The sequence below is a fragment of the Pogona vitticeps genome, chromosome 13 (assembly GCF_051106095.1).
Source record: "Pogona vitticeps strain Pit_001003342236 chromosome 13, PviZW2.1, whole genome shotgun sequence".
NCBI lineage: Eukaryota > Metazoa > Chordata > Lepidosauria > Squamata > Agamidae > Pogona > Pogona vitticeps.
Window position 1 is genome coordinate 15,697,234 of NC_135795.1, and position 26,564 is coordinate 15,723,797.

A 26,564-nucleotide genomic window follows, 5' to 3' on the forward strand; every position below is an offset into this window, starting at 1 on the left:
GCTGTAACCAGATGGAATGGCTGGCATTCTGCTTGGAAGTCTGTGAATATGACCTAAAAAAGAAAGTGGTGGTGGTGGGGACATCATTTCGGATGTTACCTGCTTTCTTTGCCGATTCAGATTTTGAAGCATGACCTCCGGCGTTTACAGGCGCCAGTTAACACGTGTACCGTGTATTTAAAGCTGGGTGGACAAAGTGTGGCTCTGTGGTTAATGTGGGATGACAGATCCCATTGTTCCTCCAAAGGATGCGCTCTACTGGTTGGGGCTGATGGGAGCTGGAGTCAAACAGCCTTTGGAGGTCTGGCTGCACTTCACCCACCTGTGAGTTCAGCCTTAGTGCCTTACGATGGAGTACTTCAGGCCCGGCCTTATATGTCCGGCGGGGACTTGAGCTCTTAACCGCTTTTCTTTACTTCCACAGAGAAAGCAAAGAACTGGCCGACTTTGCTCGCCTTCATCCCGCGGGCTGCGCTACCAACGGCTTGAACACCAACCTCATGGTGACCGGAGGGCCTCCCCTGACTGGCTCAGGACGTTGGTCCACTGACCCAACATCACACTTGGCCACTCATCCTTGGTTACCCAGGACCGGCGCATCCTCAATGTGGCTCGCAGGCCATCCCTACGGTGGGTCTGAGATGGGGCAACCCAGGACTAGGGCTTAGAAACAACACCTACGCCATGTTGGCTTATCAATCCTTTTGAAGTTATATGAGCCGTGTTGTCGCTGCCTGTTGAACCCTAGTAAACGTCGTTGACTAAGCAGAGATGTTTGCTTGTGTTGACCCTCTGCATTGCACCAATGGACCCTTTCAGCCTCCATAACAGCTATGTCTTGCCTGTTGGGTTTCTGTTCTGATGACCCTTCTTCTTCTAGGTCTTGGACACCCTTCGTTACATCAAGGGATGGCTCCTAGCTTTCCCCCGAGCATGGCAGGAACGCTGCCTTCTGCATACCAGTTTGCCAGGGATCCCCAGTCTGGCCAGCTCATCGTAATCCCCAGTGAACACCTGCCACATTTTGGTGAGTACCTCAACCAGGAAGGGGGAAGGTTTGGCTCACGGCATCCGGCGTTCATCTTTATGCTGGAAAAGGTGGTGATCTCCAAAAAAAAGAGGCCAGTTCAACCCGCCACCATCTTTAACTCTTTTACTCTGGATGCGCCTTTCCGTTTGTGGCTTAAATGCCTCATTGGAAGTGGGAGCGAGCTTAGGATGATGGAGGAAAAGGTAGGTGGACCCTTTGTGACATCGGAAACTATCCTTGTTTCAAACTGTTCCCCCGTTTGGCTAAACCGTCTCTGCATTTTGGGTCCTGGGGTGCTGTGTTGTTTCTTCTTCTTCTTCTTCTTCTTCTTCTTCTTCTTCTTCTTCTTCTTCTTCTTCTTCTTCTTCTTCTCCTTCTTCTCCTTCTTCTCCTTCTTCTTCTCCTTCCTTCTTCCTTCTTCCTTCTTTCTTCTTCTTTTTGCTTTTCTGTGTTTGCATTCAAAGTTTAACGTGTTTTAAATTACTTAACGGGCTCCTAATTATTATAGTAGTTTAATTGCTTTTTAAATCTGAATTTTATTGTATTTTTACTAATGTTTGTCCGCCTTGGGTCCCCTCGCAGGAGAAAGATGGCTTACAAATGACACGACCTTAATTAATTCTTAAAACCACGTGTGATGGGGCTGGTACAAAAGATAAGGTTGATTACATCAGAGCAGTCATGGCAATTTCCGTTCCATGTACAGAGGGGCTACGTTGAATCCATTTCTTGGGCCCATAAAATGTGTTCTGCAGTGAGATTTTTTTCTCATCTGTTCAGTCCTGCTGCAGAATTCATCATCTCATTCTCATCATCTTAGAACTGCAGAGTTGGAAGGGACTCTACGGATCATCCAGTCCAGTCTCTGCCAGATGCCTAAACCACTGAGCTGTATCAACTAACTTTGCTTCTTCATTTTTTCTTAATGAATAATCAAACAAAGCCAAGTTTCTGATCCTTATGGCTGTAGGGGACAAGATATAGACGTTTTCCTTCCCAAATCCCAGAAACCAGAGCTGAGGAATTTCTAATAATTAGACCTTGGTGCTTATAGGCTGATAAGTATTTTCTACTCATGTTTACAAAATTGTATAAATGCTCGCTAATTAGACACCCAGTGGTTTTCTTAGTGGTTCCTCTGGAACTTTCTAACAAGGGCAGCTAGATTAGCCTCCACCCATTCCTCGTTCCCTTTTTTTTTTAATTAGGCAGGTTTTGGTAATGGATAAAAGTTTGTAAAAGTTACTTTTAAATGTAAGGCTGGCCCCATCCCTGCTGCCCATCTACAAGCAAAGAACTTTGGGCAGGATTTCCTTTAAATAACTGGGATTTTTTTTTTTGTAAAAAAAAGGATTATTTTATTCTTTTGTTCAACTGCAGCTTTTAATATAGCTCTTATTGGTGAGTTTTAATACATGGCGCCTACTGAATTCTTTTTAAATATTATAATTTATTATTTTAGCTTCTAACTTTGTTTCTTTTGCTACTATAAGCCACCTTGGATCCTTGAGGAGAAAGGCGGCGTATAAATATTTTAGAAAATTAAATAATATGAATGAATCAATGAACGAATGAATGCAGGGGTCTCCCCCAAAAAGGTGTCTCCCCCAGAAAGGCGTCTTCTCTGCACGTATCATTACGAGCAGGGGGTTTGGTTGCCCTTCCCAACCTGTCTATCTCTTTTGATTCTAGCAGAGCTGATGGATCGTGCCCCACCTCTCTGGCCCGCAATGTACCCCCCAACGAGAAACTCCCTCCAGCACGCCCATCAGTTGCAGCTCCTTTCTCACCAGCAGCTGATCCGGCAGCATGAGTTGTACATCCTTCAGCAGCAGGCTGCGCATGCCATGGAGCTACACAGGAGCACCCAACTGGTGGTAGGTGGCCAAGAACTGACACGGCTGCGTTTGTTCCTCCGTGGCCTATAATAGCACCCACCTTTTTCTCAAGTCCGGCAGTAACATTCGGAAAACCGAATTCCCATGGGCGTTCCTTCCAAGACATTGTAAATAGATCTCTCTTAATCCAAAGGTGTGGGTAGATTAGAGATGGGCCCTTAACGTGGTCTGGCGTGGTTTATAGGCTTGACCTTACTGTTGGGCGGACACCCCGGATTCCATGTCCCACCTCCTCCCGAAGGTGTCCACTCAGAGGAGGAGGTGGGGCAGGGAAGCCCGCAGTGCGGCTACTGACGGGGTGTCCGTGGGAGGAGGTGGGGCATAGAATCTGGGGTGCCCGCCCAACACCGGTGGGCCTGATCCGACAAACTGCGCTGAACTGCAGTAAGTGCCCATCTCTTAATTCTCATCTTTCTCACTGATATTGCATTTTCCACTTCTGAAATATTTTCAGCTCTCCTTAGGCAACTTGTCACGGCTGACATCTTTGGGCGCTTTGTAAAATCTATCCAGACACATCTTAACCACCGTGAGTTAAATCCTGGATTAAATGGTCACTTTTTAATATGCTCTTGAATATTACCAGCCAAAATAGGATTCCCCAGCAATCCAGCCAAACCTAATACACTGTGATGTGGATACCGTAATTTGCGGAATTTGGAATTAGCGCAGGTTAACTGTTTCATCTTAACTATACCATGTTGTTTAGGATGGGGGGGAATGAGGGAATAATGAGGTTTTTCTTTAGAAGTCACGTGGTGACTGATAACATCAATTCTTTTCAAGTTTTATTAGTGTACTGACTAGTATTTACTCATGAATTCTGCAACATTTTTCATTGGGGGCAAGTTGGAGGATTGGCTGCTTTTGCATATGTAGTTTTTTTTCCTTTTGAAAAAGTAAGCAAAGGCTAAAATGGAGCAGCATAATTGATGACATGGTAGTGTATGGAAAATTAAAATGGAAAATTAAAATTATGAGTGCCTCCCCCCAAAGGTTTTTGAGGGTCCCTTGGATTCCATTTCAGGACAGGGAGAAGATTTTCTGAAACGGCTCAGAATATGGATAAATTACGAACCACAGTGAATTTCTTTACTGCCGTATTGGTTCAGAAGTCGTCTCCACCGGGTTCGGTTGTGAAGTTTGCACAGGGCTTGGGGGGCTGTTTCTTATGTTTTCTTTTTGAATTGCCTCTGCTTTCTCAACAGGAGAGGCTGAAGGCTAGCGAGCAGCGGGTGGAGATGGAGGAGAAGATGTCCAAACGGACCCTGGACGGCGCCAAGCCGGGCCTTGCCACCTCGAGCTCAGGGGTCTTGCACCGGAAGCCCCCCGTCCTGTCCCCCAGCACGTCCACCTCCTACAGCAAGGCTGTGAGTCCTCCTCTCCTGTCCCCCAGGGGCTCGCCCGTCTCGGTGCTCAAAGCCGAGGTCATCCAAAAGATGGAGGAGCCGGCTTCGCAGCCAGCCTATTCCTATCCCGCCACCCCCATCTCCCACCCTTCCAGCCCGCCCCCTGCTTCTCCACCCCCGGCCCCCGCCGTCCCTCCGAAGGAGGAGGAAGAACCCGAGAGCGTGGAGAAGAAAGAGATGGAGCTGACCGACAAGGAGGCATCCAGTTCTTATCAAGCTTTGTTCCCAGGTAAGAGCGCCGCTCCGAGGTGGAGCAATTTGGTCGTGCTCCTGGCCATCCCTGGCTCCTTCCCCCCTCCCCATTCCTGTGTTTTTCATTCTTTCTCGTTCCTGACTCTAACCATGCTGCCCGAAATGAGGACACCCACCCTTCTGTTGGGAAGCGTCAAGGGTGTAGGAAGCTTTTCTTTTTTAAATCTTTGGTAACACGAGAATGAGGTCTCTTCCAGCACTTCTGTAATTCTGTATCCAGTCTTTCTTGCACAGAGAAGATGGCCCGAGTCTAGAAAATAACAAACATGGGGTCACCTAGGTTTTTTAAAAATTCTGTTACGTAGTATAAATATCAGGGATGAGGACTCAAGTCGGACTTCAGGTGCACCGGTGACTTGACTCAGACTCAACTCAAGATTTTTTTAATGAGTTGGACTCAACTTGTGACTCTGAACCCACCCACCCTTTTTTCTGGGGGAGGGAAGCTTGTTTTTAATAGGGACTTGGACTTGGGACTTGGTTGCAAAGACTTGGACTCGGGACTTGGTTCCAAAGACTTGCCAACAACCCTGCTAAATATTTGTATTTTCTGCGCCTTTCTGCCTAGAAGGTACAAAATTTGTCCTTCTCTTTTTTTAAAATATATATATATATATTTTAGGGTTTCCTTCAAATGTTGTGCCCTCCTGGCCCAAGTCTCATTTTCTGTGCTGGTTTTTGGGAGAATGATATCTTGTTTTCATTTTCATTTCCTTTCAGTTTGATAAACAGAGGGATAAGTAGAAGGAATGCTGTCGAGTTGGTAGAAAACAATGGCCTTTGCTGACTCGGGATGGTGGAAAGTGGAGAAGTGAATCTTTGGAGGCTGGAGAAATATCACAAAAATATTCTTTTTAATTGCTAAGCCTCTACCGTCTTTTGGAAATCGTTCGGTTAAAGATGCATACTGATGGGTGTGGGGAAGGACAGATGTATTTAGCTTTGAAAATTATGGGAACCACCATTTTAAAAGAGGCGTAGCTTCCTCTGTCTAGCTGTTAGAAAGATGAGAGAATGCCACTTTTTAAGTTTTTGCATACAGGATACTGGCTTGGGAATTCTGGGAGTTGTAGTCCAAGTTCTCCAAGCTGTGCAAATGCCATTGCATCATTCCTAAAGGGGCTAATCCATCCCAAGGATGGGGCATTTCTGAAACCTCACATAAAAGCGATAGCAGCCTTTGTTTTCCTCCAGAATAATACCTGATGGAGCACAGAATCTGTCTAAAATGGAAGTGTGGATTTCCTGTACATTCTATTTTCCCCCCATATGCACTCTTTTTGAAGTTAATCCTTTCCTTGACTAACAGTGAGTAATCAGGGACAATTTTGGGGGACGCATTGTTTTTTTTTAAAGGATGTTGATTTATAATAGGAATTTTTTTGATCTGGTGCTGTTGTGGGGAGAGCTCAGTGCTACTTTGGAGGAGGGAAAAAGGGGCACCTTCTCCACTGCTTCTCAGGTCTATCACATTAGTTCTTTTTCTCCATGCAGAAATCCCGCCAGGATATCCGTTCCAGTCCCTCCCGGCTTCCTTCAGAAGACACTACCCCTACCTCCTTCAGCCGACGGCCGCGTCCGATGCAGACGGCTTGGCCCCTGACATTCCACTGCCTGCCGGGGACCCCGAGCACCTGGCCCTCTCTCCTGAGGTCAAGCCCCTCCATATGTCCCCCTCCAAAATCATCAAACCCATCCAGGCTGAGGAGGAGGAGGAGGAGGAGGAGGAAGAGGAGCCCTTGGAAGAACGGGTGAAGACGGAGGTAGAGATGGACGAAAACCAGGAAGGGGGTGTCCTCTGTGAGCCGACCATGGAGACGTTGAATATGGCATCCTCGGTGGCACTGCCAGTCCAGGAGGTGAATGGATGCAGCCTTCTGCTGCATCATGGCAAAACTCTCCAGTGTGAAGAAGACAAAGATGATGATGATGAAGAAGAAGAACGAGAACAAGAACAAGAAGTTATCCAGCAGTGCCTGCCTGCATATCAAGTGATGCCTTGTGCTGTAGAAATGGAGACCCAAACGGAAGCAGCCAGTGATTCCGAGACATGTCCTGTCCATGTTGGTTATGATGGGACTTCGTTGCACAGAGACACGGAACAGACCGAGATGGACCTCATGCCTCAGCCGGAGGAAACTCCTCTGGACCCAGAACTGCCCCACATCAGGTCCCCCCAGGTGAAGGAATTTCCCAACGTGCTTCAGCAAGAGGAGGAGCCAATGATGGAGATACCCTGCTATGGAGATGAGGCTGTCACCTGCCAAATCCCACCTCTAGAGATCAAGCCAGAGGACCCTCTGGCTGGCATGAATGTCTTAGCGGCGGCGGCTGAATTGCCGCAGGCATCTTCCTTGTTGCCGAGCGATAGCGTCGCGCAAGAGGCGGTGGTCAACCTGGAAGTGTCCTCCAGTCTGTCACCCGAGCACACCTTCCTGCAGGGAATCACCCTGTTAAGCGAAATTGCCGAGATGGAGCTGGAGAAGAGGAAGCAGGAGACTCAAGGTGAGGTGGTGGGTTGAGGGTGACCTTCCAGTGTTTGGGAATTCAGTCCTTCCAGGAACAGTGGCATCTAAGATGCACCAGATTGATCTGGCAAGGGTGGAATGCTGTGACAGCTTACCATATATATATGGCAGGGCCTTAAGACGTCATTGATGCACAGTCCTTGCTTTAGATCAGTAGATTCCCAACCTTAGGTAATCCAGGTGCTCTAGGACTGCAATTCCCAGAAGCCTTCACTGCTAAGCTGTGCTATCCCGGGGTTTCTGGGAGTTGCAGTCCGACAACATCTGGGGACCCCAGGTTGTCAACTATTGTCCTAGGTCATTCAAGCAATCAAGTTTGAGAACATAACATAAAAAGTTTGAGAACGTAACTGAAAGGAGGGAAGCATTGTACAACACACCACTCTGTGGTAGGAATGTAAAAACACCACACTTACACCAATGGGAGAAATTGTCCTGTTGTAAGACTTTGCTGGTGTGATCAGACCAAAATGACATGTAGTTCAGCTTTGTTTTTCATTGACGGATGTGGTAGAAATGGGCCCTGAGAAATCGTCTGGAGGGGTTTTTTGAGTTGCAAGCCTGAGGTTCGGTTACTCTAAACAAATTATGGATTGGTTGCTCGCTGCCTCTGAACCAGCTCTTTGTACGGGTGCAAGGGTGACGCGTCTGTGTAGCGTAAATGCTTCCTTCTGAGGGGAACCCATCCTTGTGGGCAGAGCAGAAGCCAAAAAATGGTTTCTTTCGAGCAGGTCAGGAGAACTTCCCGATGCGCCCGACCCTCGAGAGTCTGTTAGCTGCCAGCACCCAAATGCTGATGGAAGTCCTCTCAACTCCCTTTATGGACAGCCTGAAAAACATCCGCCTACCTCGAGAACTGAACCCCAACAAAAAATACAGCTGGATGCAAAAGAAAGACGAGCCGGTGAGCGGTCTGTTTCAGGGTTGAGTTCTGAAGGTATATGACCCGGCAAAGCTAGTCCGGTCTCGTTCTGATCAGTGTGCGAGGGGTATCTGACATCCGGGGGGGGGGGCTTTCGACTCACAATTCGCTTGCTTTCCAGACCCCTTCTTTTGCAGCTGCTGGACTACTAGCCAATGCTCACTCGTGTCCCCCAAAACATTTTTCCAACGACGTGACTCGTGGTGTAAATGAGCATGTTTGCATTGAGAGCCGAGAGAGTAGAGGAGGGAGGGAGGGAGAAGCGAGAAGATAGTGGAGGTCAAAGAGGGGTAGCCAGGCAAGTAAGGTAGAGAGAGGAGAGGTGTGAGGAAGAAATAACAAGGCAGCTGAGGTTTAATTTATCAAGTTCAGACATTCTCCAGGAACAAACTCATGTTCTCACGTTGATCCTAATGGGAAAACAGGATTCAGCTTGACAATGGCTTACTCTACAATCATCCTTAGGGAGCCAATTAGGTTTTACATGCCGGGGTCTTGCTGGTATTTTGCTCTGACCTGAAAGAAGGGCAGTATATAAATGTGTTAAAATGAATAAATATTGGTGGTGCCAAAGACGGAAGCATGTGTTCTAGCACAGAGCTAGGGCCTCAGGCCTTGACTAGTAAGGTCTTAGGGCTCCGTGACGCATGGGTTGGTACAGGTGAAACGGGATCGCCCAGTTCTAGACCACTTTAAGACTTTAGAAAATCAATTAAACAGAAGCAGCACGGAAACCGACATAACTAGTGTAGGATTGGTGTAAGTGGTGTGGATGGTCATGTCCCTGTAGCATCCTGCCAATCCCGTTTGGGACCACATCATTTATTTAGACGGCAGGCTGTAGACCAGGGTGGACTATGGGACGAGTTACCTTCTTTACCCTACCCCGTCTCCTAAATTCTTGCTGTCCTTCCGACTCCCTCCTCTCAGATGTACTTAAAGTCGGCCACTGAGAACATGGAGGCCATGGAGCTTGATTACCGGATGCGGCTGGCCGAGCTGCAGAGGAGGTACAAGGAGAAGCAGAGAGAGCTGGTGAAACTGCAGCGGCGGAGAGACTCCGAGTAAGTGATCTGGTCACTGGTTGGTAGAATCTTTTGCAGCCGGCTGGCTTGCTTAGGGGTCGTTGCTGTCTTCACGCCTGGCCTCCCGTGTCCCTCTCTCGGTACGTCAGTATGTTTGAACCAAAATGGTTGAGAATGGCGTAGCCACCTTGCTGCTCATAACGGGGATCCGTACGGGCCACGTTTTGACTTTGTAGGCATCCTACCAGCAGTGGCCTTCCTGGCGGAAGTTGGTTTTGAGTAGGTCAGTGCAGACGTTTGGCGGTGGATCAAGTTGTGTTGAGTTTTGTTCGGTTTCTTTGAATTTCTTTTTTTTTCCCCTTCCCCACTGCTTTTTCTCCCCACCCCTTCCTTCCTTTGCATCTTCTTTTTAAAATTCTGTTTTGGCGCTGCTTTTGGTTAACAGTCAAGCGTGTGGTTTTTTTCAAGGGAAAAGCATGACGAGAAAAGCTTTGCAAGACGAGGCCCAGGAAGGCCCAGGAAGAGGAAGCATGGATCACGTGCTCTGTCGCCCCCTAAGGAGAGAGGGAAGAGTGACTGCACAAGTGGAAAGTAAGGTTGGCTTGTGGGGGTGAAGGGTCTCTGCCCTGGATGGGTCACACACATGCACACATATGTGCACAGGTGCTCTCTCTCTCACACACATGCACACACCCCTCTTTTTCTGCACAGCAGCGAGGTGGCGGTTGCATGCGTCGTGAGGATGTGTGTCAGTGCTTGTGGCTTGCTGCACGGTGGCTTGTTGGCCCCCAAATCGGTGGTGTGGGGCAACCGCTTGTAGCACAAGAGTGAGCGTTGAATGAACTAGATGTGTTAGTGGTGAAGGAAAAGCGCAGGACTTCTGGAAAGGGTGGGTTTTTTCCTCATCCTGGAGCGGGTGACTGGGCATCTTTGTTGATTTCACTAAAGAAACTCAAAAGGCTATGTGGATCTGCATCGGAGATGTCCTGTCGCGTCCTGTCTGTGAAGCTTGCTCCTTTTGCTTTCCATCTGCCTTCGCTCCCGAGTAGATGAACCTAGAACTTTGCTTCTCTTCCACTTGGGTGCCTTAATGTTTTCTGTACTTCTCTTGGACCTTTTCATAAGTACAAGTGTCCTCTTTGGCTAGATATGGTGGACCCGGTCAGTATTGCTGTTGATTCTCCTCTTCCATGGAGCTAGACGTTGGCAGTCTAAAAGAGCAATTTGGTGCCCAGACCCTCATGTTTTCCTGTCATTTTTCTCTTGCTGTTCATCCAGTGCATCTTGAGAAATCTTCACCCTCCTCCTGCATAACTCCTGTGTTCTGTTTATCTGCTTTGCTAGTTTGGAAGACTTGGAAAACCTCATGAGTAGCTGGAAAGCATGCGTGTGTATGATGGTATACCTGCAGGTGGTGTCTGCACTGTAAAAATGTGATGACTATCTTAAAGAAGCTATGGCTGATATCCAGAGAATTTGACATTTTGTGCTTTCTTAAAGCCTCTAATCCTGACCTCCATCCTCCAGATTGTGTATAGCAGAAATTCACTACTTCGAAAATTGCAAATGTCGTGCTTTCTCCTCTTCCTCTGTAATTCCACAAGAGTTCAATTCACAAGGAAGCACCAAAGCCAGAAGACATGGCACAGCCCCATAGTGCAAATACAAAATTTGACACTGGGTTCAAGAGTTGTGAAAAACAGAAGAAATTAAGCGAAACGAGGAGACACGACACAGGAAGCATGATTTCCCCTCCTTTCCAAACGATGGAATTCCAGCTGGTTTTGGTGCAGGATTATCACTAGAGATGGGCACATACTGATTCGTTTAGCGGCCAAACAGATGTTGGGTGCTTCCCAGCCCCACCTCCTCTGGTGAGCACCCACTCAGAGGCAGCATTCCCACCTCCCTGCCCTGCCTCCTCTGTGCGCTGCCTCTGAGTGGGTGACCAACAGAGGAGGCGGAGCTGGGAAGCACCGAACACCGGTTTGGCCACTAAATGAATCAGCACGAACTGCTGAACGGGTGGTCCCTCAGCATTTCTGTGCTGCCACTTTCTCCTGAAGTCAAGCCCCTCCAATTACGGTGGTTTGCTGCCCCTTTCCATTTATGACTGTTTCTTCCCAGACTTTTAATTGTGGTTTTTAAAGCGCCGCTTAAATTTAAATGCAGATAAGTCCGTGTGAAATTGCTTGCTTGTTCTTCAGAACTCATCACTGCTGTGCGAGGTTTCAGTAATTGAAGTGAAAGGATGTTTGCTGTGGGTTTTGCAGGATTTAGTTTGTATGATGCTTGTTGAATTAAACTTATGTCTGCTCGAGATCTTGATTTCCGAAAGGGATTGATTGAGTCAGTGGTTCCCAAAGCTTTCAGGAACGTTTTGACATCACTCCTCTCTTTTTCTATTTTTGGGAAACCTTCATGTCTTCTCCGCTCTCCTTTGCTGCCGGCCAACCCCCTCTGTAAGAAGAAGAAAAAATCCATCTACAACATGAAAAGAAAAACAAACCCAAAGACCTATGAGAAACTGATTGTTTTTTTTTAAGAAATAGAAATCTTTGTGCCATAAACAAGAAATCAAATCAAAATATGTTTGATCTTAAGCAGCAGAAAACAAAACATAAATTTGGATATATATATTTTTACAAATAGTCAAGTTGATAAAAATATGTTTCTTGTCACCAAAATCGCACACCACCTTGGCATTTCTGCAGTAACTCCCAGTTGGAAACCGAAGCGCTCAGCTCTTCTCTTGGTTAAAGCCAATGGACTCATCTTCCTTCCTTCCTTCTAATACTGTGCAAAACACATAAGAATCCATGGTGTTTCTCCACCACCTGGAAATACTGAAGCACCTCAATCACTGTAACTTCTGTATATTTTGGGGTTCAAATCAGGTGAGGCTGCTGCAGGTAGCAGCCCTTGTTCCTTGTACTGCTGGTCACTTCCAAGCATGGGATCACAACTCCAGTGCTGCTTTGCAGATATAGTAGCTTTCTTCTATCCTCATCTGGAGGGAAAGCAAAGGCAGGCCTAATTAACAAAGACTTTTTCATCTCTTTCTCTCTTTCTTTCTCTCTCCCTCTCTCTAAGACTGAGCAAGTCCTTCCTGCTCTCCGAAGACTCGGAAACCGGGGAAGGAACAAGGAAGAGACACCGAGCCCTTCTCCTTGATGATGAAAAGGAGGTGGAGAGCATCAGCGGGAAGGCGAAAGGCAGGAGCCGTGGTTGGGAAGAGCACCCTATGCTGGCAAATTTCTCCAGCGAGGTTGGTACTCCTTTCCATGGTGGTGGCCTTACTTGAAGCCCTAGTGCACGCCTGGGCTGCCTCAAGGCGTTGTTTTTCTACCCCAGGCTTAGACGTGACTTTGTACTATCATTTGTGACAGGAAAACATGGCCAGGGCGTGAGTTTTTCCAGTTGTTTTCTCATTGTGAAGCGTTTCTTGGGAACTCAACCCAAGTCAATAAGAAGTTGGGAAGGATGAGTCAAGAGGAAGGTGATCTGCTGAAATTCTGGATAGAAATCAGAGATCAGCCGAAATTTTAATACAGTGGTGCCTCACTTAGCGACGTTAATTCGTTCCGCAAAAATCGCTGCAGAACGAAAACGTCGCTATGCGATATTAAAAAGCCCATAGAAACGCATTGAAACCCCTTCAGTGTGTTCCTATGGGCTTAAAACTCACAGTTGAGCGAAGATCCTCCATAGCGCTGCTATTTTTGGTGCTTCTAAAGCGAGGAATCTGTCCCTAAACACAGCGGGCGGCCATGTTTTTTCCCTGGCAGCCATTTTGAAACTGCCGATCAGCTGTGCGAAAATGGGGGCTTTGCGATGATCGCTTCCCTGCAATCATCGGAAAGCGAAAATACCCCATAGAGAACATCGCAAAGCAATCGCTTTTGCGATCGCAAAAACAGTGTCACTAAGCAATTTCGTCGCTAAACAGAGTGATCGCTAACCGAGGCACCACTGTAGTTTTGGATCTTGTACTGGGAAATTCGGAAATATTTCTCCTGAACCCTTGCATCAAGGTTCAGTCTGGAAACTGTTCCAGAAGAATAGGGCAAAAGATGCCAGCTGAGGTGGGTTTCTTTTCTGTGTCTCAATGGGACAGAGAGCACGTTGTACTGAGAAATGATCTTCCCCATTTGTCTGTCTTGATGGGTGAGAGAGGATTTAAATTTTGATTTCTCCTCCTTGCTCAACATTGTTTGCTTCACCACACTGGTCTTCAGTCACCCCTTTATATAAAAATAATGGCCAGATTTGTTGGGCTACTGGAGCAGAGCAGTGGTTCCCAACCTTGGGGTTCCAGATGTTCTTGGACTGCAACTCCCAGAAACCCTAACCAACACAGCAAGTGGTGGAGGCTTCTGGGAGTTTTAGTCCAAGAACATCTGGATTACCCAAGGTTGGGAGACACTGGAATAGATGGAAGGAAAGGGGCAGAAGTCCATTGATGCAGCCAATATAGAACATAAATCAAGTGAAACAAGACTGGTTTGGAAAAGATCCTTCTCAGCAGAGCTCAGAAGGAACACATGACATGTAATGATGTGTACGTTTATGCAAGAATGACAGTATCTCACTGTTCTTTCCTGAGGCTTAAGTTTAACACCAGTGCATGATGGCTTTTGGTACACTGAACACATACTTGTTATTTCAAAACCATCGCTTTTAAAAAGTGGCAGATTTTAAAAGTTTTTTTTTCAAGGGAGAAACTTGTTACTGGTGTCGGTGGCACCTCAACCCTCCCACTCCAAACTGCAATTCATATCAGCACATGTTAAATCCTGAGCCATTTTCACTGCTCTCGAGACCCTGGTGTTTCACTTGCTGATTTTGCCCTGTCGCGTGTCAAGAGTAGGGGGGTGGATAAACTCTGCTACACAAATTAAAACTCTTCTGGCTTTTCCCTCAAACTTCCCTGGTTACCTGAAGAAAACCTGTTCAATTTCAGTCTGAACATTGTTCTTAGATGAGATTTCAGTGGAGGTTCAACTCAGAGGCAAAGGAAATGGTTTTTATCCTGTTTTGTGAACAGTTTGACCTTGTGTTAAATCTCTTTCCCTCTGCCATCTCTCTCCCTCTCTCTGTGACACTGATCGTCTTTCTTTCAGCCCTACGTGGCTTTTCTCCTTCCAGTTTTATCCTCACTGTGGCCACGATGGGAAAATGTAACTGGCCTGTGGTCTCCCAGTGTGTTGGGTTTCAGGGCCAGCTAGACCTGTTATGTCCTATCTCAACCTCAAGTAAACCATGGAGGGTGTAGCAGGACATCTAGTTGGCCCATTCTGAAGTAACTTCAGCAAAAGCAGCTGTCAAGGAATAAATACCAGCATCAACACCATGGAGGTTTTCGTGTTTGCTTAGCAACGCTAGAGCTTCTAGTTGCAGACGTGCAAAGTCTGTGGTCTGGAATTTGTTCTGGGGAACCCCCAGAACAATGTTTTGGAAGTCAGTCAGGGCATACCTCAGTATGAACGGATCAGAATGATGGGCAAAAGCTTCCAGTCTTGCTTTGCATTGTTCCAGGGCTGCAGGAACATTTGGTAAGAGCCGACCAGATGATTAGTCCTTGGGTGTGAACTTTGTATGAGTGCTCTAGAACAGTGGTCCCCAACATTGGGCCTCCAGATGTTCTTGGACTACAACTCCCAGAAGCCTTCACCATCACCTCTGCTGGCCAGGATTTCTGGGAGTTGAAGTCCAGGAACATCTGGAGTCCCAAGGTTGAGGACCACTGCTCTAGAAGGGCTTTGCCCAACCTGGTGTCCTCCATAGATTTGGTCCCACAGTCTCCCTGTCAACTGTGACCACTGGCGGGACCCCTGGGAGATGTAAGAGAAAACAATTGGGGGGCCCCAGATGGACGATTCCTCCTCTAGCACGAGCCACAAAATCTTTTGCAAAAGTCTTGGGTTCCGTGGCAAGGCCTTAAGGAGGTCTTTGGTGGGACTGTTTGGAAACCGTAGAACAAGGCAGGGTATCTTCAAGCATAAAAGATGGAGCTGGAGAGACTGGCGATGAGGAGTTAACCAGCACCCCTTGCCTTTCCTTCTCCTGCAGTTAAAGATCAAGAAGAAGAAGCTGTCCTCTGATCAGGAGCAGTTGGTGAGCAAGCTCGACAAAGCCCTGTCCCTTTCCAGGCACAGCAAACTGAAATCCCCTTTTAAGTTTGCAGACGGCTCTGTGGGGAGGCCCAAAAATGGCAGGTGTTACGGCAGCAGGTACCTGTCGCACCACGAGGCTTTGCTTGGCAAGGACGAGAGGAAGAGCGTGGCCAAAACCTTCAGCTTCTCCCTGAAAGCCTCCAAAGAAGGTAAACACAAAATGGCTGCCAAAATGAAAAAGATGGAGATGGGGCTGAAACTCAAGGGCCACCTGAAGATTTCCAGTTCGCCCGCAATCTCTGAAGTGAGCAGCTACTCCTACAGTAAGTGACCTTTTTTTGGAAGGAGGGGTTCTTTCTTGCCTTCGTGAGAAGGAAAGGTTAGTCTCTAGGTTTGCGTAGTGGGGACTGAAGAGGATTGTGAGAAAGCTACTCTCTGTCTGGGACACGTAGGAATGAGATGGTCCAAAATAGAGGAAAGACTTCCAACGAGCAAAGACTGCATTTGCTGTGGAGGAGGGGGTCTGTCGAGAGCTTTGCAAAAGTAATTAATGAGTTATTAGCCCAATTCATTATAATTACACGTGCATATTTTTTTAAAAGCTCTTCCTTTTCTTAAATGCCTTCTAATGGCATCACAGAGCCTTCTCCTGTCTGTCTTGACATGGCTTCAGCTCCCGAAACAGAAGACGAGGCTTAGCATGGCCCTGGGGTCGTCTTCCATCAACCCTTTCAGGAGGCCACAGCTGGTCATATAGAAGGAACGAAAAAGTTCCAGTTGCACCACAAAATTAGACTTGACGCTGTGTTGCAAGTGTGACCCTGCTTAATGAAAGCTTAAGCATGGGGGAAAGGAGTTCGTTACAAATAGCTGATTAGTTACTTCCAAACTTTGGGTTCGGCAGTGGCAATCAATCAGGATGATTATATAAAACATCCAGTTTCATTGGCTTATGGGTGCTGGAGCACGCTGCTTTCAAGTTCAGTTGGTTGACTTTTTGATAAACACTTGATTATATCTGTGGTGGGATAGTAGATGAGATGGATTTTTGGTTTGATCCTGTAGGCTGTTTCTCATGACATTAATCCCCTCCTGAAATCTCTTGGCTGTCCTCCAGTTGGGCAGAAGGAACAATCCAGTACACTTCACCTTCCTTAGGCTAGATCCTTCCAATACTCAAATTGCCTAGTTTGACATTTCCAGACAATACTTCTAACAACTTCTATCCAGAGAGAGCCCTGGGAATGACACGGTGCCTTCTCACATCAGCATCACCAACACGCAGAGCTTGTGCACAGAAGCAACTGCATAATGTTCCTGAGCTATCTGATGGTTGTCCATAAACAGTCATCAGAACAGTTCGGAGGCAACCACGAAGTAGCAGCAAATTAGTACAGAACTGCAACTTGAGCATTATACGGAGGGGGGGGGGAGAGACCCATGACTACCTTACTTCACATCCGTGCCAGCTGTGAGTGCTATGAAATCTGGGGATTTGAGTTTGGGTATCCAGCCCTGTTCCTCTTTGTCCTCAGCTTTTATACATACAAGGCATAGAAGTGGAGTAGATAGGTTGGGTCTTATAGAAATGTGGTGTGGAGGGCAGGACTTTTTTTAGAAACACTTACACATCTAGAACCTAAGACTTTTTCTAGAAGCATCTAGAACCAGTGCAATGGCTGTTATTTCTCATTGTGGCAGATGGAACTGCAAATTATGGCAAAATTGTGCTGTTGTTATTTATTTTATTTTATTTTTTAAAAAAGCAAGCTCCAAATAATAAAGATTACATTGACTGCAGATACAGACTCTGAGGAAGATAACGAATCTCTGAAGGACGAATGGTCGTCTCATTCCTTGACCGGCTGCAGAATGAGACCCCCCAGCCTCTACAGTGTAGTGGCCCAAAAGAGCAGCCGGATTGCCGGAGGCCTCAAAGCAACCAAGAAAGGCATGTCAGCCACTAGGACTCTCAGATCTAAACTGGCTGCCAGCAGGAAGCAGCCCTTCTGTTTGCTGCCCAGAGACGCCGAAGCTGGATCTTCGTTCAGTGACTCTTCGGAGGACTCGTTCGATCAAGGTTACTAGATTATAACAGAAAACAAAACAATTTTTTTAAAAAAAATGTTTTACATGTTTTGAGTGAATGAGAGAGCATCGGATTCAGGTGCAGTGGGGTTGGTCGGCCATTTTGGATGGCCCTGCGGTGAGCCATCTTGGACGACCGCCATTTTGGCTGCATGCCCTGCTTTGTCAATGTCCATTTCCTACAGAAAAAAACCCTGATCACCTTATGTCACTAATTAACCATCCTTTTTTTAAAAATATCAACCAGAAGTTTAGTCTCCGCCATGCCTCCTTTTCCCCGCACAAGACACACAACCCCTTTCTAAACGAGATTCCCCCTTTCCTGCTCCCCTTCATCTCTCACGACCATCGCTGTTATTATATGTGGCTTCCCTCCTGCTCCTCTTGGCTTTCCCCCATTTCGTTCTGACATGTTCTTAGAGGCTTCGGGGAGGAAGTTTTGTAAAATTAGCATCTCTGTTCTGTGGGGGTGCCTCCTTGATGTTTGTATTGCAATTTGGTACGAAGCTTTTTATTAAAAGTATCCAGTTTGTTTTTAACTAAACCCGTCTGCCTTGTCTCTCTTGCTGTGTCTCTCCCTTAGGTGATTAGCTTGCTGCTTCACTCCATCCTGCTGTCCCTCATCACTTCCAAAGATTTCAGGCGGGGTGGGTGGGGGGGGGAGAGTGTTTAAGGAATGAAAACAAATTGTTGTCATCTCTCTATTATTCAAATATCCCTCGTTTGCATTTCTCTGAAGTGCTTCATTTTTCCAGGAAGAACAACCCGTCAGCATATCAGTCTCGTTTTTTTTTCCTTTTTGAACCAAGCACATCTTAAATTACGCATAGATTATTACGCAGCGGGTGACGTTCCCCCTCCCGCCCTCGAAATGTACTTCTTTGTTTTTGAAAAGATGCCCTTTGCAGAAGAAATTAGAGGGGGGGAATATTAACCCCCCCCTTTTTGTTTTTTTTCCTGCTAAAACTGGCATTAATCTGTAAAAAATCATTTTTCCCCATTACAAGAATCAATTGGCTGTAGACTGATTTTAAGGCTTTTTTCTTACCCTGAATGATGTTGCTTCCAACCCCCTTTTTGATAAATTTAATCTAGAGGGTTATGGATGTTTGAAACCTTGCAACAAATGCACAAGAGCGAAGAAAATACAAACTAAATATACAACGCAGCAGCGTAGAGGGCAGAGAGCAGGATACAGTAGGGTTTTTAAAATCTGTTTCTCGTTAGCTCCCCTTCTCTCTTGGAGAAGGGTGGAGGAGACAGAGAGAGAGAGGGAAAAGAAGGGGCATTGGGCTGGTAGACCATCCCCCCATATAGAGCAAATTCATTAAATAATCATACTAGCCAAAGGTCATTTGAATGAGCCCTCAGACTTAGAAACTCAGATCCCCAGAGGAGCAAGCTTGTCTTGACTGTATGTTCAGCAAGAGGGAAGGGAGAGATATAACAGGCAGACATTATTCCGAGTAAAAGGTTTGGTCTCACGAGTTGAATTTGAGAAGGCCCGGCCAGTCTCCTTTTTAATTTCTTGTCAACTAGCCTGGTGCCTTCTTTCCTGTTCCAGACCCAACCGTGCAGTCCAGGAATCAAAAATAAATAGAATAAAAATGAATTAAGAGAGAACGAGAGGGAGAGGATGGTTGTGCAATTTTCCTGCCTAAGGGATAGCCTTGATATGAATGGCAGCTCTCAAATACTAGGGGAAACTTTTAAAATAATAATTAAAAAAAAAACACTTGGGAAAAACAGAAGCCGGGTGGGATTTTCCAGCAAAGAGGGGCTAAGGAGACTTATACTGAGGTTGCATTTGTCTGCCCACTTATCTAGAAGGAAATGCAGTAACTCAAAACGGGGTTGATTTCCTAGTAAAAACACAGTTGCTCCTGATAGAAATGTAATGTCCCATTATTTACTTTGCTCCAGATCTGACCAGTTTTAAAGGCTTCTGAGCTGCCTTTTGATTTTTTTTTAAAAAAAAGAAAGGATTGTCAAAAATTGAGGACCTCTGTTCCTATTTTCAGATTTCCTGTTGTTGTTGTTTTTTAAAAAAACACAAACAAACAAACAAACAAACACACGTTGGCTTTCCACCAAGCAAACACAACATTTAGTTCTAATTTCCGAAGGCTCGCCCGAACCAAAACCGAAAACCCAGAAATGCTTTTCTTTTTGAAAACTCCTCACGCCAATCGGGCTGCTGAGGTGTGGAAAATGGAGGGGCGTAAAAATTTTTAACGTGTGTTCTTTACTTCACTCCATAAAGTTATTTTTGTTGTGGGAGGAGGTAAGGAAGGGTTGGGAAGAACGTCTAAAACAAGGTGCCAACGTGTTTTGTCTATTCCTGATTTAGAAATAAATATCTCTTTTTTTTCCCCGCCCTCTGAGTTTTATTTTAAGGGATATTTGTGTAATAGTATTTCTAATGGCTTTTCCTTGATTTACTAAAACGATTAATAACCTCAGTTTTTCTAGCGTGCTCGCCTTGTCCTTACAGCTGCTTGGCCTGTCCCTTCACCCTTGACCCCTTCCCATGACGTGTTGCGTACCGGCCCCTTACATTTGCTCTCCCGCTCCGCAAAAGAAGCAAAGCGATTGGCTGGGAGCAGGGCAGACACTGCGCAAGGTCCTTAAGCATGAACCCGAACCTTATTATGTAGGTAGGCAAAAAAAAAAAATCCTTTTTTTCCCCTCCCCTTTCTATCCGCTTTTCAATCTCAGCCGTTTTTCTGTTTTGTTTTGTTTTTGCTTTACTCCCTTCTCTTCCACTCAGTGGCAACACTGAAATGATCTGGATGATGATGGTGATGATAGTAACGATGATGGTGATTTTGGTAACAATCTGCATTTTTTTTTTCTTATTTGAGAGAAGAATGCCAATTCTATGCAGGTTTTTGAGTTCTTTCGCCACAGATTGCTTTTTCACAAAAGCATTGCAGAATTGTAAATGATGGAGGGGACACAGATGGGCCAATGCTGACTCAACTTTTCATAACCCTAACCCTCCACGGGTTCGCCTGGAAGGTCTAAAAAGCAAGCTGGAACCGTGTTTGCCCACATGTGTCTGTTTACGATTTATTTATTTGCAATTATTTCTGGCCTGCCTTGATCCGTCAAAAAACGGATGGATGGCAACCTTAGTCCGGTTGAAAAACTGATGATGTTTTCTCCGAATTCCTCACCGTACAGGGATCTGTAATCATGACCGTGCTCTTCTGAACACGAATCTAGCTGTTTTTCAGACTCTCCAGTCCGGCTCAGGAACGTTATGGGAGAGGATGGTCTGCCTGGCATGTGCATTTCTGTGTCCCCCCCCCCAAACTCCACAGTTACAATTTGCTTGTGCCCGAACAGGGCTTAACAAAGAACCGCGTTTTTGGTGATGACTCCAGAAAAGGTTTTGGCTTTCTCAGAAGATGCTGTTCTCTGAAGCAGGTTTTTTTTTTTTACTCCCTGGGCAAAATGTCACAGGAGAGGTTTTTTTTTAGGACCAGTTTTTATAAAACCCTACTGCAGGAAGGCACGCAGCCTCCTTCGGAGGCCTCGTTTCTTAGAAGAGTTTGTGCGAGTCCTTTTTGAACTCACATAGAAGAGTTTGAACAAGAAGTAGGACATGGTCCTAAAAAAAAGCTGACTTCCGACTGTGAAGGGAAGCTGACTGGATAAGTAGGTTAGCGGCTACAAGATGAAAACTGACTTTTCTTACAGGAGAGAGGAATGGATCAGGAATTTTTCTTCGCAGCCCGTTCGTGCCAACACGAACCTCTGTTGAACTAAATGCTTTGTGACTATCATCACATTGATTCTCTCCTGTATGAAAGACAAGAGGAAATGCCTCCCCTAAAGAAATATCTGGCCACCTGTCGGCTTTTTTTTTTTAAATGCTTGTACTGTAGTGTCTCGCTTAACGATGTTAATTCATTCCAGCGAAATCACTGTAGAGCGAAAACGTCGTAAAGTGAAAATAAAATACCCATTGAAATGCATTAAAACCCAGTTAATGAGTACCAATGGGCTAAAAACTCACCATCCAGTAAAGATCCTCCATACGGCGGCCATTTTCGGTGCCTGTATAGCAAGGAATCCGTCCCTAAGCACAACAGGGAGCCATTTTGAGCACCCAGTGGCCATTTTGAAAACCTGACAATCAGCTGTTTTGATTGTCGTAATGCGAAGAATCGGTTCCCGAAGCAGGGAACTGATCTTCGCAAAGCGAAAAAAAACCATTTAAAACATTGTTTTGTGATCACAATTGTGATCGTAAAAACATCATCGTAAAGCGGATTTGTCGTAATGCAGGGTAATTGTTAAGTGGGGCATGACTGTATTTAGAGATCAGCATGAACAGCCGAACCGGCAGTTTGTACCAGTTTGTTCTCAGCCGAATTTGCGTTCAGTGATTCTCAGTCCTGCCTTCTCCAGCAGGCATCCATTCAGAGGCAGTGTCTTGAGGAGATGGGGCAGGGAAGCTAAGTCTATGCCTCTGAGTGGGTGGCTGCTGGAGGAGGCAGGGCTGGGAACCACCAGTCACCTGTTCGGCAGAACTACGAACTATCACGAACTGTGCCGGTTCAGTGATTTGCGGCTATCTCTATTTTTATTAGAGACAACTTTGATAAAATGGATGGGAGATTGTAAAATTATTGGGCTTGGGTTTCTGTTTTGAAACGTCAGTCGTCCCATTAATAAGGAGCAATGTGTCAATCATTTAAAAGCTTTTAAACTGACAAACCATTTAAAACCAGTCATCTTCCAGTGAATTGTGCCTAAACTGGTCATAGCCGAGAAATCTCAAGCCTGGTGAGTTCTTATGGAAGCTGACCACTGGAGTCCACTCAGCTCAATCTTTTCACCAGTATGGCAACCATGGTTTGAAAGCATACTGTCATTTGCTCTCTGCAGATAATAATAATTTTAAAAAGTCAGGACTACTGGTGAAATCAGCAGGCATGAGTGAAGCCTCCTACCACCAGTAATGTCTAGCTTAGAGGTGGGCGACAGTGTGTCGTCCTTGGTACTATAACTCTTATCATCTTCAGTGAAAAAGGCCGATACGATGGCTTGCCTGTATTGTAATGTGTAGCCCTGAGATGACTTCAAGAGTTTCTGAATGTGACTTTCCGAATGAGTTAGAACATCATGATGATGAGCATTTTCTCTCCAGTATATGTCATTATGGATGTGCACTGTAGAGAAAAATTACAGTGCTGCCTCGCTAGACAGTTACCCTGCATGACAGTTTTTTTTGCTAGACATTGGCTTTTTGCGATCGCTATAGCGATTCGCAAAACAGTGATTCCTATGGGGGAATTTCGCTGGACAACGTTTGGTCCCTGCTTTGCAAACTGATTTTCGCTAGACAACGATTTTGACAGCTCCCTCTGTGCTTGCAAAACGGGTGTTTTTGGGACCTAAGCTTCGCAAGACAGCGATTTAAACAGCTGATCGGTGGTTTGCAAAGCGGCTTTCTTATGGCCGATCTTCGCTAGACAACGATGATTCTTCCCCATTGGAACGCATTAAACAGGTTTCAATGCATTCCAATGGGGAAATGCTTTTCGCTAGACAATGATTTTGCTAAACAGCTATTTCAGAGGAATGGATTATCATTGTCTAGCGAGGCACCACTGTAGTGGGAAAGTGCTTAGTATTACTCAGAGCAGGTTGTATTACTCTTTACAGAGCAGGAGTGCAGAACACAACACTGGGCTGAATAGCTCGGTGGTTTAGGTCTCCGGCAGGAAAGCTAGAGGTTGAGAGTTCAGTTACCAAGTACACCTCCTTGTACTTGATGATCCATAGAGTCCCTTCCAGATCTGCAGTTTTAAGATCATCATCATTTTCAGCATCATCACAGGGTGTTTTCCTACAATATGGCTCTGCCTTCGAAAAATATGTTGACCTAAAAACCATAGATTGTCCTGTAGTACAAGGTGCCTTCAATCTTTTCTTTAGCAACCTCCCGACAGTTCTGGGAATCCTTTAGAACCATCCTTTTCTGTTTTATAAAGGATTTTAAAAAAACAACAACCCAGCAACTCCCAAACCTAACACTGTACCTATTTCTGGAGTCAGCAGCATAAAACACATAAGGGGGGAAAAAAACACTCTCAACCATGAAAGTTTTTGCATTTTTAATGAACATTTGTGAGAACGATGGAACTGAAAGCAACCATCACTGGAATTTGAACTGGCCCACGGGCGCCAGGTTTGGAGGACCAAATAGCTGCCGAACGTCTGCCTGCACTTAGCCAGCTTTGTACGCTGTTAAATCTGCTGCTTGGCAACATGAAAATGTGTTGTGTTTGCTATAATATATATAAGCACTATATATATATATATTTAACAGTACAAAATTAACCTTAAATGTGCACTGCTCCCGCATTCCTTGCTCCCATCCCCATCCTTAACCCATGCTTTTCTCAGCCATCTTGTTGCATTTTTGTGGTAACTTAACAAATGTCTTGTCTCTTGTTTAACTCTAACTATTGTTTCCCATTATTTTTCCTACTCAGGGTTAGAGTGGGGTGAGGCGCTCTCAAAGGTTTTGGTACTGAATTGACAATACGGCAAGAAAAGGTGGCCTTTAGATCTATATCAGCGCGTCCCACACAGTGGGCTTGGGTGCACGCCAGGAATTTTTACTCAGATCTGGCTTTCTTTTCTTTAACTCGATAAGTTACTAGTCCTTGTGGTTCAAGGATAAGAGAGAAGCTGATTCATTTGTCGCTGAAAGCGCTTTTCTTTTACTGAATTGTGGCAGCGACTTTTAGAGGACAATAACAACTTCTTAGCTGGTTTATGTATGGTTTTTTTCTTCTTCTTTTTAAAAATCCCTGATGTTATATTGCTAAGTGTTCTAAGGGTCCTCAGGATAAGACGGGATATAAATAAAAACAAAGATGAAAATTCTGTCATGAGGGCTAGGCCACCTATTTTATCATCAAATATTTAAAAATACTGAAAGATTAGGGGTTTTGTTACAAATCCAATACTGTGACTTCCAGTGAGGTCTTGCAAATATTCATTTTGAAGGTTTTGCATGATGCTTTTACTAAACTTTCTCAGAAATCTGTTTTTCCGCTAAGCAAGCCAAGAACATCCATTTTCAAACTCGGATCTGGCTTTCTAGTAGTTTCATCTGCGTCATAACCTTCAATAATAGTGTCAGCCAACTCCACCTCCCTGCCTTGGTTTTTGAAGAGAAAGTAGGAAACAATGGAAGACAAAGATGGAGCTAATTAACAAGTTTCCATAATCAGAGTTAAGGCTCACTCTTGAAAGATGTGAAATATCAAACCTTTGGCAGTCTGAACCTTATCTAAAACATCGAGTGATAGTTACCTTTGCATTAAATAGCAGGATAAACCAATGGATGAATCTAAAGAATAATATGTTAAAAGTAATATTTTTTACCAGTTCAATCCTAATTTTAAAAACATTATCATTTAAAATATAATGCATTTGTCCCATTGAATGTGAATGGACTAGGTTTGATGTTAAATGCTTAAAATCTAACATGTTATTTCCAAGCTCTAAGAACAAGATCCTTTCTTTAACTGGAGCCTAGGCCACTATGAGCTCTTCTACTGGACTCTAAGTCCTCCCTTCCCTAAATTTACCTCACAGTGCAGTGTTTAAACTGAGGTACTGCAGTCAAGACTCTGCTTATGACTTGAGTTTGATCTCAGGCAATTAGCACAGAGTTGACTAAACCTCCCATCCTTCTGAGCTGAGTAACCTGAGTACAATGGTGCCCCGCATGACAACGATAATCCGGCCCACTGAAATTGCTGTTTGGTGAAATCGTCATCATGTGAAATCTGTTTCCCCATTGGAATGCATTGAAACCCGTTTGATGAGTTCCAATGGGGAAAATACCTTGCCGTCCAGTGAAGAACGCCCATAGGGAGGCCATTTTGTGAGCGCCGATCACCTGTAAAAATGGCTGTCCTGTGAAGTATAGGTCTGGAAAACACAGGGCAGCCATTTTGCGAAGCCAACAATCAGCTGTAAAAATCATCGTCTTGCGAACAAACAGTTCGTGAAGCATGGGCCTAATCAACGTCCAGCGAAAATCCCCCATTGGAATGACTGTTTTGCGAATCACTATAGCGATTGCAAAAGTCATCGTTATGCGGATTTGTCATTTAGCGAGGTCATCGTCTTGTGAGGTACCACTGTACTTCAGGGGAGGGGGAGACAATGTGTAGCGTGCCTAGTGAGATTGTTAACTGCCTAGAGAGTGCTTTAAGCACTGTGGGATGGTATATAAGCAGCACACTTTGCTTATTGCTGGATCACTTTAGATCTCACAAAACCATATGATGAAGATGGTTTAATATCCTGCTTGGTTCTGAAGCCAGAGTTTTCTAATTTGGATGAAAATGTGAGGGCTCTCCCTACGGTTAACTCTGGTGGGCTGACAATCCACCACCCACTGGCAAAGTCAAAGAATAAGTGGCATTTTTAGACTATAGAAATGCCTTGGTCCTGAGGAACCTAGTCACGGAGCAGGTTGGTCCTTCCTAGAACATCTTAGATGGCATGCAGAGGAGTGTCTTTCTTGGGATCCACCGGTTGCAGGAAGGTTTTTGTGTGTGTGTGTGTGTGTGTGTGTGTGTGTGTGTGTGTGTGTGTGTGTGTGTGTGTGTGTGTGGCATAATTGCATTCTTACCCAAGTTCTGGGAGAGTCTGTTCTGTGTCTAAAAGTGACAACAGGAGAGCAGGAAATGGTGGCAACTAGGGAAAAAGTACCTGGGTTACCTCTGAAGCTTTGCCTCCAGGTTTAGAAAGAAAAAAGAGGGAAATAGAGATTTAATAACACAATTTGGATGGCAATAGAGTGACGCTAGAAGGGCAAGTGATTGCAAGGGGCAGCATAACTTCCAGACAGGGATTCGTTTGCCAGGTAGATCTTTTTTCCACAATTGATCAGATTGTTTAGTAAAACCATTGCACATCCTTTCTTGGAGGTCCTTGAGAGTAGGTACCAATTATCAGCCTTTTCACACCGCCCTTGTTCCAGCTGCTGCAAAGCCACAGTTGGTACACGAGAGGAATTGGAAAGAAGGTATGATGGGCCAGAAGGAAATATGTCACTCTGTCTTCTGCATCAGGAAAAACCAAACACTGAGTCTTGGTGTGAAGGGTAATTTGGCTCCTGCTATCTTGGTGTGCTTGCTCCTCACTAGTCAGCCAGTGGCCATTTTTCTTTTAAACTTGGCCATTAGCCAGTCAGGTATTCAAGCCCTGGGCTGTGAGAACGCCTACCAAGCTCGTTTCTTATATTACCGATT

At 45.3% G+C, this 26,564-nt stretch overlaps 1 protein-coding gene across 1 annotated transcript in view; it reads left to right on the top strand.

Annotated features, from left to right (window-relative positions):
• Positions 1 to 26,564, top strand: part of TNRC18 (trinucleotide repeat containing 18) — a 91,937-nt gene that overhangs the window by 37,515 nt on the left and 27,858 nt on the right. The window contains 11 exon segments of the mRNA XM_078381265.1: positions 425 to 630; positions 881 to 1,027; positions 2,723 to 2,907; positions 4,137 to 4,566; positions 6,084 to 7,094; positions 7,849 to 8,021; positions 8,970 to 9,103; positions 9,533 to 9,655; positions 12,158 to 12,332; positions 15,137 to 15,503; positions 16,982 to 17,260. Of these exon segments, the coding sequence (XP_078237391.1) occupies positions 425 to 630; positions 881 to 1,027; positions 2,723 to 2,907; positions 4,137 to 4,566; positions 6,084 to 7,094; positions 7,849 to 8,021; positions 8,970 to 9,103; positions 9,533 to 9,655; positions 12,158 to 12,332; positions 15,137 to 15,503; positions 16,982 to 17,260 (3,230 nt within the window).